At 44.5% G+C, this 12,742-nt stretch overlaps 1 protein-coding gene across 4 annotated transcripts in view; it reads left to right on the plus strand.

Annotated features, from left to right (window-relative positions):
* Window positions 1-12,742, plus strand: part of SNX31 (sorting nexin 31) — a 64,470-nt gene that overhangs the window by 17,110 nt on the left and 34,618 nt on the right. For all 4 annotated transcript variants that reach the window (XM_074942992.1, XM_074942990.1, XM_074942991.1 and 1 more), the window contains exons 3-4: window positions 2,773-2,887; window positions 3,849-3,913. In XM_074942992.1, coding sequence (XP_074799093.1) covers window positions 2,773-2,887; window positions 3,849-3,913 — 180 coding nt within the window. The remainder of the gene's footprint in view (window positions 1-2,772; window positions 2,888-3,848; window positions 3,914-12,742) is intronic.

The raw sequence follows: 12,742 nt of genomic DNA on the forward strand, positions 1-12,742 counted from the left end.
CTGATGATGATGATGGGTAGTGCTGCATTACATGGGTGAGAGGCAGGGCGAGGAGGCAGGTGAGGAGGCAGGATTCGAGCTCTGACTCCATCTCTGAACTCTGGCAAATCACTTCGTATCTTTGCCTAAATTTCCTTCTCTGTAAAGCAGAGAATGCTTCTCTGTCTGAGGCTTTGGAGGGATCAGTGTATGTATGTGAAGAACTTTGAAGATGAAAAGCACTATATAAAAGCTGCTGTTCTTATTATATTTATGCAGCGACACTACATGGAAAACATGATTTGGTTTTACATAGCTCCTTTTATACTCTGTGTGTCTCAAGGCAGTTTACAAATACCTAATAACAGGTAAATAATAAACAAATTGGAAAGTGATGATGTGTTGCCAGTGCAGGGGTAATGGAGCAGCTGCTACATGGGCCACAAGCAAAGCTCACACAAATCTTAATATATTCAGAAACTGCTTTACTGAGAGAGGGATTTTTGTCCAGGCTTGTCAGAGTTATGCCTCTTCCTTCCTGAAAATGCCTATGATGTTTTCTACCTCAATTTCCCCTGCTTCCAGAGAGTGGCATTAAATGTATAATAAACCTTGATCCATGAATTGTCTTTTCTCAGTAGTGGCCAAATGATGTCTGGCTGTAGAAATCAGTCTGTATTTCCACAAATGAAATAGCTTTGACTAGAGTTGACTGAAATTTTTCAAACAAAGTTTTTCAGGTAAAAAATGTCCCTTTTGAAAACACAAGTTTTATTTTTTTGCAAAAAAAAAAAATTCAAAATGACAAAATTAATTTTATGGCATTTTTTCAAAATCCTTATAAATATTGTGAGACGCTTTAAAAAATGGAAATAACTGAAACTTTTTACAATTTTTTAATTTTACAAGCTCTAGCTTTTAATCAGTCACTTGGGTTAGGATGGAAGTTTAACACTTTTTTGTAAATACTTTAAACTCCTTGTAGCACATGCCATTGGTGACAATGGGACTGCGCCTCCCATTAAAAATTATTTTAATCTGAATGTACGCCTTTGATGCTCTTTTCATGTTAGTCAGGTATGACCTTGAGCCATGGGGGTGGGAAAACCAACAAATAGTATCAATGTGCACATTTAGTATAGTGTAATGTAAAAAAACCCAAACAGTTTAAATTATTATTTACTTACTTCAACAGTCTGTTATAATCAAGGAGGGTCTGTGAAGTGCACATGCTTTCAGCTGGCTTTTCATTTTTGCCAGCCTGTTGCCTAGTGGCCCCTTAAGGGTTTACAAAAGCTGGGTCTAAGTGTGTGTGTGTGTGTGTTTTAACTGACCAGATGAGGTCCTGAAAGCAGGAGCACTTCCAGTTTGGGGGATCACATGATCAAACAGCGTGAGTAGGAGAGAATGGAAGTCTTAATTTCAGGATTCTTTAACTTCAGTATTGCCAACCCTACGGGCTCAAAAATCCTGAGTCAGACCCCCCCCCCCCAATCAATAAATTGGGTGGCTGAAAAATCATGATTTTAAAAATAATGAATTTTTCTTCTGGGCTTCTGAGACCTTAGGGTGCACTTAGTTCATGATTTCAAGCTTTCTTCCACAAGCAAGAGAGTTAGAAACTTTTATTTTTAAGTGAAAGCTGAGCATTTCACATTCACGTGACTCTAGGAGCTGGGGCTTCAAGAAAAAATGCCAAGTATCTCAGGACTTCAGATAATATCACAAGAGTTGGCAACATTGTAAATTGTAGCTTTAAAAACAGTTGATCCTTCTTTAGTTTGAGATCGCTCCCTTCTGTGTACTGGAAGATTCTCATTGGATTGTCCAAATGCCAAGTTGGAAAATCTCCATTTAATTCAACTGAACTAAGAGGATCATATTTCCTGTGTCTTCCACCACTTTCTGGGGGAATCTAAACTGCAAGAAAACTGGTATTGTGTCAGGTGGCGAACAGTGACTCTGCCTGATTATGTATTTTTAAAAACAAAAGCCAAGCCAATCGAGTGTTCTATGCTGTTGTCAGAACAAAGTTCAATTTTCTGCTGAGCGTGGTCGCAATGTGAGTTGAAAGTGCTCAGGAAGCAACATGCTCTCTGTAAAACTTACTGTCCACTCATTCAACTACAGCTGACTGTAAAATATGGTAACAGCCAATTGGAAGTGTAAAGTGTCTCCAAATATTTCTCAACTCTATACAGAGTCTGTATTATGTTAAAGAAATACAGTGATGCAAGGGAGACCTGTGGCGAGGATTACAGCATGTCTAGGATCCCTTTCTTTGCATTTGTGAATGAAAATCAAGGATCGACGTCAGTGGTTCTCAAAAGAGAGGGTTTATGTGATCATACAGTATTACAAATAAATCTTGGTATAGATAATTTGGAAAGCAAATACTGAGTGTTGACAAAGACAGCATAACATTTGTCTATAGAGTGTGTAAGACTTAATGAAGTAGACATGCTGCAGTCCTTCTGACTTGGAACTGAGAAACTGCTTCCAAGCTGCTACTCAGATTGTGTAAAGCTAAAAACAAAACAAAAAGCACCATGCTTTGCATTGGTGGCAGAGTCCCCCCTGAGTGGCTCTGAAGAAAGTATTGTTGACTACATTGTTTGGCTCTGAAGGGGTTGTATGTCTTGAATACATTTAGAGGTTGAGAGAGCTGTCAGTAGCGTTGGGGCTAAAGTGAACGGACATCTCCAACCTGGGGAATATGGTAATATGGTGATGTCCACAGAAGCCCATAGCAGATCTTCACTAACCTTAAGCATTATTTGATTGCCATTGTAGCTAAGACGGATCTTTGGGAGTACCGTGCCTGCTTTCCCTCCAAAGTTCTATCTTGCAATGACCAAGTCCATGGCTGATGAGAGGAGGTCTCAGCTTGAGCAGTATCTACAGAGTGGTACGGAGTCTCTGCTTTCACTACGTGTTTGGGTTTTCAACTCTGTTTATGGATTCTGCAAGTCATGATTTGTGGGGTCTGGTGGGGGCATACCCTGAATGTTGGGATTAAACTACATGGGGGCCTGATCCTGCAGACGTAGCATGCCAAATACTTCCACTGACTTCAAAGTGAAAACCAGAGCCTTTGGGCAGGTCCCTTCAAAAATCATACCCCTCCTCTTGCCTTTAAATTGGCCTCCGTTTTTTCTAGAACTAAGTAAATTTGTTTTTCTCAGATTTCCAAGCAGAGACTTGAGAATTGTTACAAGACACATGAAGTTTATAGGAAAACTATATATCTGAAGTGCAGGTATAATACATCATGCATGAATTTCACGTAAGCCAATACATTAAAATGTAACCCTTTCAACTACAAGAGATAGGAAGCTCTGAGACATTTTGTGGCCTCTGATGTAATATATGCTTTGTGGGCAAGACTTTCAAAAAAACATAAGGCTAATCTCTTAAATAACCTCACTTCCAAAACTGCTGAGCACCCAGCAGCTTCTGATGATGTCAGTGGGAGTTGCTGGGTGCGCAGCACTTCAGAAAATAGGCTCCTAAATAAATGACTACAACTTTAGGCCCATCTATTAAATATTGGGGTGAAATCCTTGCCCTGTGAAGTCCATGGCAAAACTTCCATTGACTTCAGTGGAGCCAGGTTTCACCATCGGGGTGTGTACCTAATGCAGTACCTGCCTTCCGCTGGGCAGGACTTGGGAGTGATCTGAGCACCATCCAATAAAAAGCGAACTTTGCTTAAATCAAAGGATGGGTAAAGCACTCATTGACAGCTCTACCAGAAGCCTTTTAATGTTAACTTAGAGGGGCATTGCAGGTAATCTTACTTTCAGACGCAGACCCTTTTCTCCCACCCCTTCAACTAACTTTGATTTCTATGCCTTTTTGTTTTTCAGTAACTGTAGATCCAAGTATTACGAACAGTGATGTCTTCATCAGTTTTTTTAGAAAATTACAGCAGGTAAGTTTTGAATGTTTCAGCAACACAATTAGCTGCTTGGAACAACTGAACCTGTGCTTCAGCTCCTCTGCACAAAGGCTGCTTTTTCTGTGTGGGCTTCCTTGTACTCATATGCTCACAATATTGACCTCCTTTGTGAAGCACTTTGAAATCTACTGACGAAAAGTGCTATGTAAGAGCCAGGTGTTATCCTCTTATCCACGTGATAAATTGTTCCTCTCTGTACAACCTCACCGTAAAAATAATTGTTTGCTTTATTTATGTCCTGGTGGGAGATCTGATGAATCTTTCGCCCCTAAATAATGCCCAGAAAAATCTTTTGTGGAGAGCTCACTGAAAGGATTATACACATTCTTGGGTTTTGCAATCCTAGATGTTTTTTGGTTGTGTCAGTACTTTGGGGTGATAAGTGTATTGATGACTGCTGTGAATGTCAGCTTCTCTTACCTTGTAACACACAGTGACAGGCAGAGTTTGGCATGTATATGGAGTGTTGTAACCTGAAGTGCTTTCAAAATCCATTTTTACTTGCTCCATAGTGGGGGCAGAAGATGAGGGAGGGGAATATCAAGTATAATAAGCACAAAAATCCCCACTGCATTGAAACGTCAACCATAACATTGCAGTAAATGCACAATCAGGAAACTGTTATGACTCCCAAAGTAACTAACTCTTTTCTCTCTTTTCCCCCCTACCCCCCATCATGGTTTTTGTGGATGTGCAATACTTTGCAAATGTTAATTTTATGTTTAGTTTGGCTCTTAAATACCACAGTGAGAAGCTCTTTCCGAAGGGACTCTTTGTCTTTGGCTATGGAAAGCATCTACCTGTTGTATGACCATAATCCTAATAGTTATAGAAATTCCTGAGAGGAAGTTATGCTTGAAAGAATTTCATAATGTGACAATGTTTAATTTTAACTTTATTGCTCGTTTCATATTTGCTGTGAATTTTAGGGCTAGTAAGATTACAGGTAATTGTGTAAAGAAGCATTCCACACAAAGCATAGACAAATTCTTTCACAATAAAAATGTGGCTTATTTACTACCTCTTTTTTTTATTTCCATACCAGGAAAGATTCTTGTCAGTGAGCAAAGCAGCACTCTGTATTTGAGAGTTAGGGCGCGTCTTCACTAGTAATATTAAAGCACTGCCGTGGCAGTGCTTTAACATGGCTGTGTAGTTGCTGCACAGCGCTATAAAAAACCCACCTCCATGAGGGGAATAGCTACTAGCGCTGGTGCACTGTCTGCGCTGGCACTTCACAGCACTGAAACTTGCAGCGCTCTGGAGGGTTTTTTTCATACCCCTGAGCGAGAAAGTTGCAGCGCTGTAAAGTGCCAGTGTAGACAAGCCCTTAGAGATTTATTTAGGGAAGGACATAGCATCTTAGGGCATGGCTACACTTGCAGATTAGAGCGCTGTGAGTTAACAAGTCCTCGGAGGGCGCAGTAGGGAAAGCGCTGCAGTGTGTTCACACTGTCAGCTGCAATTGCACTGGTGTGGTCACGTTTGCAGCACTTGCAGTGGCATTGGGAGTGGTGCATTATGGGCAGCTATCCCCCCAGAGCACCTCTTCCCGTTCTGGCGCTGTGGCTTGTGGGAAGGTGGTGCAGGGGGTGGGGCATCCTGGGTCCTGTCCCAACGCCCTGTGATACATCGCTTCGCATCCCAGCAATCCCTGTGCTTCCGTCCACATTTGGCGCCATCTTTCAACGTTTTTTGTACTGCGTGCTCTGTTTTCCCTTTCAGCCTGTGGGAATGGAGCCCGAAGTGCTGAGGAATATGCTGATGGGTCTCACCATCACGTCATGTTTGGCAGTCGAGTTGCTCCTTAAGCTACAAACTGACAGTGAGGAGTCCGCTGATGATGTCGACTCACGTAACGCATATCACACGAGATTGCTTGTGGCGTTCACAGACATGCTCACCACCGTGGAACGCCGCTTTTGGGCTCGGAAAACAAGCACTGCATGGTGGGATCACATTGTCATGCAAGTCTGGGATGATGAGCCGTGGCTGCAGAACTTTCAGATGAGAAAAGCCACTTTCATGGGACTGTGTGAGGAGCTCGCCCCAGCCTTATGGCGCGAGGACGCGAGATTGAGAGCTGCCCTGCCAGTGGAGAAGTGGGTGGCTACTGCAGTCTGGAAGCTGGCAACTCCTGACAGCTACTGATCGGTTGCTAACCAGTTTGGAGTGGGAAAGTCAACCGTTGGAATTGTCTTGATGCAAATTTGCAGGGCCATTAATCGCATCCTGTTTAGAAGAACCAAGACTCTGGGTAACGTGCATGACATTTTGGCTGGCTTTGCACAAATGGGTTTCCCTAACTGCGGAGGGGCGATAGATGGGATGCATATTCCAATTCTGGTACCAGCCCACCTAGCCTCCGAGTACATTAATCGGAAGGGGTATTTCGCTATAGTTCTCCAGGTGCATGTGGATCGCTGTGGGCGTTTCATTGACTTTAACGCAGGCTGGCTCAGAAAGGTGCATGATGCACGCGTCTTTTGGAACACTGGCCTGTTCAGGAAGCTGCAAGCGGGGATTTTCTTCCCGGACCAGAAGATCACTGTAGGGGAAGTCAAAATGCCCATTGTGATCCTTGGAGACCCTGCTTACCCATTAATGCCATGGCTCATGAAACCCTACACAGGGAGCCTTGACAGCAGCAAGGAGCGGTTCAACAACAGGCTGAGTCGGTGCAGAATGACTGTGGAGTGTGCTTTTGGCCGTTTAAAGGGCCTGTCTGTACGGGAAGCTGGACCTGGCCGATGACCACATCCCCGCAGTTATATCCGCGTGCTGTAGCCTCCATAACATTTGTGAAGGGAAGGGTGACAGATTCACTCAGGCATGGAACTCAGAGGTTCAACACCTGGAGGCTGAATTTGAACAGCCAGAGAGCAGGGCTATTAGAGGGGCCCAGCACGGGGCTGCAAGGATTAGGGATGCCTTGAGGGAGCAATTTGAGGCTGAAAGCCACCAGTAATGTTTGATGCCCTGCACGGGAGTGAGGAGTGGTGGTTCCAAAGTTAGTAGGAATCTGTGTTTGCTACACTGACTTGCAGTGCCTGTTGCTTTCCTGGGCTACGGTATCTTTTACTTAATGCAATAATAAGAATGTTTTCAAAGCCAAAAAATCCATTTATTGAAAAGAAACACAACTGCTTGGGAAACAGAAAGGTCAAGGGGATGGGGTGGGGAACAGTTCAATCACAGATTTGCGTATGTCCTGTTCTCATACTCAGCCTTCCTGTCTGGAGTGCTGTGCAATGAGTGCTGCACTTCAAGCTGGCTAATATGCATGGTGATGGGGGTTGAGTGCAGTGGGTAAGAGTCGTAGTTTGCAGGGCTGGGTGGTGAAGCGACAGGTGTTGGAGGCAGCTGGTGGGGGAAAGTGGTTTGGAGGTGACATGGGGGCACAAGGGAAAGAGTTTTGGAACAAGGGCTGCAGGGGAGGGGGGGGCGGGCGTGGTAGTGCTCCGCCTGCATGGCTACGAGCACGTGTATCAAGTCCGCTTGGCGCTCCATAATGCTTCTGAGCTGCTCCTTGCTTTGGTGCCAGCAATCCACATTCTGCTAGTGGACCCTCCTTTCACTCTCCTGCCACTCCTGCACTTTTTGATTTTTCATTAAGGGACTGCTGCATTACTTCGTGCAGCATGTCCTCTTTGCTTCTACGTGGCCTCTTCCTAATTCTTCGGAGTCTTTGGCCGGTAATAACAAAGACGGCTGAGATCTCAAAGTTACATCTGTAAAAGCAAAAGCCACTTAACAGAGGCAGCATTGTTCACACCAGATAGAGCAATAATTCCCCTGTACTTAAAGACAAGCACAGTCTACACAATAGCAGAATTTGCCCATCCCAAAGGGAGCACACATAACCCACAGGAGCCCCAAAATGGTGAGTAAGCACAGGGGCAAGGGGGACTGATTGTTTCACAGCTGTACTGTCCTCTAGGTTTGTGTACCTTGGGGAGAGCTAACATCTTCAGGGGGCCCCTATACTGAACACTGTCCCCACATTTTCCACAGGAGTTTGTCCTGGAAGATATCTCTCTGCTGAGGGTGACCTGGGAAGCAAGGGAGGGTTTTCTACTACAATGCGGCTTCCACCCTGACCCATATGCAGCTTGCCTGTGTGCAGCAATGGTACCCCCACCCCTCACGGCACATGGCATGGACATGTTAGCCTTACTGGGACAAGTAGTAGAGTAGCTCTCCCAAGGAACCTACGCAAACTCATTGCCCAGCTTCTGCATGAGACCTTTGAAGAGATCACTGAGGCCGATTTCCGCGATGTGAGAGAGCACATCAAAGCCCTATTCCACATCTAGATATGCGTCCAGCCCTAACCATCCTCGCCCCAAGAGTCAGCACCGAACAACTTTCTTCCCAAAATAAAAGCTGCTTACCAGGCACCTCCTCTGGTGTTTGTCCTTCCCCAAGCACCAGCTGCTGCGACTGGCTACCTTCCTCCTGGCTTGAGAACAGCTTCTGGCTGCACGCATCTAGGGATGCCAGAGTGTCTTCCTCCTCCTCAGCACCCTTGCTTCCGCTTTTCTCCTCCTCCTCCTGCCTTGTTGATCTGGGCTCTGAAGTGTCCATGGTGGTCCTTGGAGTGGAAGTGGGGTCGCCCCCAAGTATCGCATCCAGATCTTTGTAGAAACAGCAGGTCGCAGGGGCAGCACCGGAGCAGCTGTTTGCCTTATGGCCTTTGTGGTAGGCATTCCACAGTTCCTTCACTTTAATCCTGCACTGCAGTGTATCCCGGTCATGGCCCCTTTCCATCATGTCCCTTGATATCTGCCCGAAGGTATCATAATTCCTACGGCTGGAGCGCAGCTGGGACTGGACAGCTTCCTTCCCCCAAACACTGATGAGGTCCAGCACCTTGCCATTACTCCCTACTGGGGATCGCCTGGCGCGTGGAGGCATGGTCACCTGGAAAGATTCACTGAGAGCACTCCACACCTTGCTGAGCAAACAGGAAGGGGATTTTCAAAATTCCCAGAGAATTTAAAGGGCGGGTCTGACGGTTGATCACCTGAGGTCAGGGCAGGCAGTAGAGGTCAAAGTGATGACCAGAGAGGCTAGAACAGGCATTGTGGGTCACTTCTGGAGGCCGATCAGAGCGCACTAACCGACCAGGGCGTCCACATTGGCGCCTCGGCGCAGCAAGTACTATGCTTCTCTTCGAGGTGGAGTACCAGGAGCGCTCCAGCCACAGAGTCCGGGCGCTCTATGTGCCTTGCCAGTGTGGACGCGTAGTGAGTTAGGGCGCCTGGGGCTGCTTGAATGCGCTCTGACTCACAAGTGTAGCCATGCCCTTAGGCTCTGATCCAAAGCCTTTAAAAACAGCAGAATGACTCCTGTTGATTCCCTTCACGGGGCCCTTATCTTACCATTTCCCCCCTCAACTATTAATATCTGATAGTAAGCCTTTTCTATCAGAGCTCTGGTGGAAAAAACTTTGCCACTATGTTGTCTTAAATGGGGGAGGAGGCACTGGATTTGGAATGAATACTAATTTCTCCCTACTGTTACTCACACCTTCTTGTCAACTGTCTGTAATGGGCCACTCTCATTACCACTTCAAAAGTTATTTTTCCTCCCTTGGTATCCTGCTGTTAATTGATTTATCTTGTTAGACTGACCTCACACTTGATAAGACAACTCCCATCCTTCCATGTATTTATATCTGCTCCTGTATTTTCCACTCCATGCATCTGATGAAGTGGGTTCTTGCCCACAAAAGCTTATGCCCCAATAAATTTGTTAGTCTCTAAGGTGCCTCAAGGACTCCGTTGTTTTTGCTGATACAGACTAACACGGCTACCACTCTGAAACATATTCCTACATGTGTATTGCAAGTGTTGAAACTGGCTATCTGTATGGTGGATGTGAATTACTTCTTTGGTTTGGGGAACATCTGATGCGGGGTAATGTTTCTAATTGATTGTACGGTCAAATACATTTATTAAAGTACACAGTAAGAGATACTGAACACCACATAGTCAGTTGCTTCCTACATGTCATGGTAGGTTGAAATAAATCTTAAAAGTTTTAGTACAAAGTCAGTGTATCCTCGCTACACACAATCAAGAGACCTTTCTGTTCCACTTTGGAATGTCTTGTTTCTTGTGCTGAGTTTTTAAGTTTTCTGCCGGGCAAAGATACTAGTTCCACAACATTTTTGTTTACAACTTCATCTTATAATTATTAGACTTACACAAAGTGATTTCTTCATCATACACATAGCAATAGTGCTGGGTATGTTCTTTCATTATTGGGAAGAGCTGGATTCTGGGTCAGACCAGAAAGCTGTGTGAATGACTAAAGTCCATTCTCTGTCATTATCTGTACTTAAGTGCCTTTAATTGGTGTAAATAAATGCTTAACAGACATTCACTTAAATATTAAAGAATCTTGCTTAACAACATGGTTTTGGTTGAGATGCTCCAAATATTTAATAGCACAATCAATGTCTTGTAAAAATGTTTTATAGTAAAGGAATTCTGTAATAGTTTTGAAAGAGATGAATAAACTTGATCTTTCATATGTCCCTGTAGCGTCCTCATTTCCATTGCTACATCTTTAAGACTTGCAGGCATCATTTATTGTGTCTTGCATGATACTAAGGGCTAGTCTACACTGGCAACACTAAAGTGATGCCGCCATAGTGCTTTAACGGGCCTTGTGTGGTCACGGCGCAGTGCTGGGAGAGAGCTCTCCCAGCGTTCTAAAAAAATCACCTCCACAAGGGACAAAGCCACCAGTCCTTGGAGCGTGGCTCCCAGTGCTGGTGCACTGTTTACACTGGTGCTTTACAGCGCTGAAACTTGATGCGCTCGGGGGGGTGGTGGTGTATTTTTTCACATCCCTAAGTGAGAAAGTTGCTGCACTGTAAATTGCCAGTGTAGACAAGCCCTTAGAAGGGGAAACACAGGGCTGGCCTTACCATGAGGTGAACTGAGGCGGCCGTCTCAGGTGCCAGACTGTGAGGGGGGGGCACCACTAGGACTCAGAATGTAGAAAATTGTGTCTGCTGCTGGTGCATATGTATTCTCTCTGCTCTGGATGCACAGAGATGGAGGAGTGCTGTGCTGGAGGAAGGAGGGCACAAGAGACATAACAGGCAGCCAGGAGAAAAGGTGAGAGGGAATAAAAGAAAGCAGCAGGAACTGTAGGGAGAGATAGGAGGAGAAGGAGTCTCTTATGTACCTCTCTAGCACTCCCAGGAGCCTGAACTGATTAACACCAGCTTCTCGGGGAGCTTTCTGTTTCCTGCTGCTTCCCTGAACCCTGAACGAATGACTTTAATGGTGTGTTTTGTAACAACAACAGAACCTAGTGAAAATGTCCCTGCAATGGTGACTGTCGGAGAGCATTTTCTAGAATTTATTGACATTGATGATACTACAGGAGCTGGTATGACAAATGTGCTTCTTAAAAAGTTGGAAGATACGGGAATTGCGATAGCTGACGTGAGAGGTCAGGGCTACGATAATGGTGCCAGCATGAGAGGAGTGCAGACACAGATCCAAGGATTTAAACCCTCAATCTTTTTTTGTCCCATGCAGTTCTCATTCATTGAACTTGGTGGTCCGTGATGCAGCATCAGCTTCTAGTGAGGCTGCTGAATTTTTAATGTAATTCAAAGCATCTGTGTATTTTTCTCTGCATCAACTCATCAATGGCAAATTTTGAAGCAACATCTGGGAACATCCTCTCTGAAGTTGAAACCACTGAGTGCCACATGATGGGAAAGTTGAGTGGAGGCAAGAGAGCCTATCAAACACCAAATTGGGAAGATAGATGATGCCATAGTTGCCATTATGGAGGATATGCTATGACAGGAACTCTTTGTGGGAGAACAGTGGCAGAGGGAAATGGAATCACCAGAAACATGCATAACTTCAAATTTCTGTGTGGCTTAGTGTTGTGGCATGACAAACTGTTTGAAATAAATGTAGGCAAGAGACTCCAAGGTGTTGACCTTGATATATCTGGAGCAATGGAACAACTGGACAAAGCAAAGTCGTACCTACAGTCTGACCGGTCAGATGAGGGATTTCAAAACATTCTGAAGAGTGCACAGAAGTTGGCAGAGGAACTTCACACTGAAGCTATTTTCCCACCCATTGAAGAATACAGGAGTCACCGAAGAAGACGACATTTTGATTATGAGGCACGGGATAATCCCATAAGAGACCCCAAAAAACAATTCAAAGTTGAAATATTTAACCAGGTGCTAGATTGTGGAATACAGTCAGTTGAATGTTTCATGCAGCTCAAGGAACACAGCAGTATATTTGGGATGTTGTATGATATTCCAGAACTCCTTGCTATACCTGAAGAAGACCTACACCAGCAATGCAGGGCACTAGAGACACTGTTGACTCATGATGACATGCGCAATATTGATGCGAGTGATTTAGGTGATGAACTGAAAGCCCTTTCAAGATCCATTTCTGCAGGATCAACTCCAAAGGCTGTTCTGGAATATATGTGCACAAATAAGATGACTACCCTCTTTCCAAATGCTTTTGTTCAAATCTTTGCAACCAAGAAGGCATGGAAAGCACCACTTTGATTATTCAAAGAGATGAAAAATGCCAGTGTTTACTATGCAGACAAGAAAAGTTCCATTTGCTGTGCAGGCGTTTTGAAAGTTAAGTGTTACTTAAAATTTTTGAACAAGGCATTTTAAGTTGTTGTTCTCCTTTATTTGGGTAGGTGGTAGAGCAGTACCATGGGAGGAGTAGAACAGGAAGAAGGCAGAATTGAGACCTTTCAAAGTTTTGGTCCAAGTGAGAGGGC

Source organism: Natator depressus, chromosome 2 (genome assembly GCF_965152275.1).
Source record: "Natator depressus isolate rNatDep1 chromosome 2, rNatDep2.hap1, whole genome shotgun sequence".
Lineage (NCBI taxonomy): Eukaryota > Metazoa > Chordata > Testudines > Cheloniidae > Natator > Natator depressus.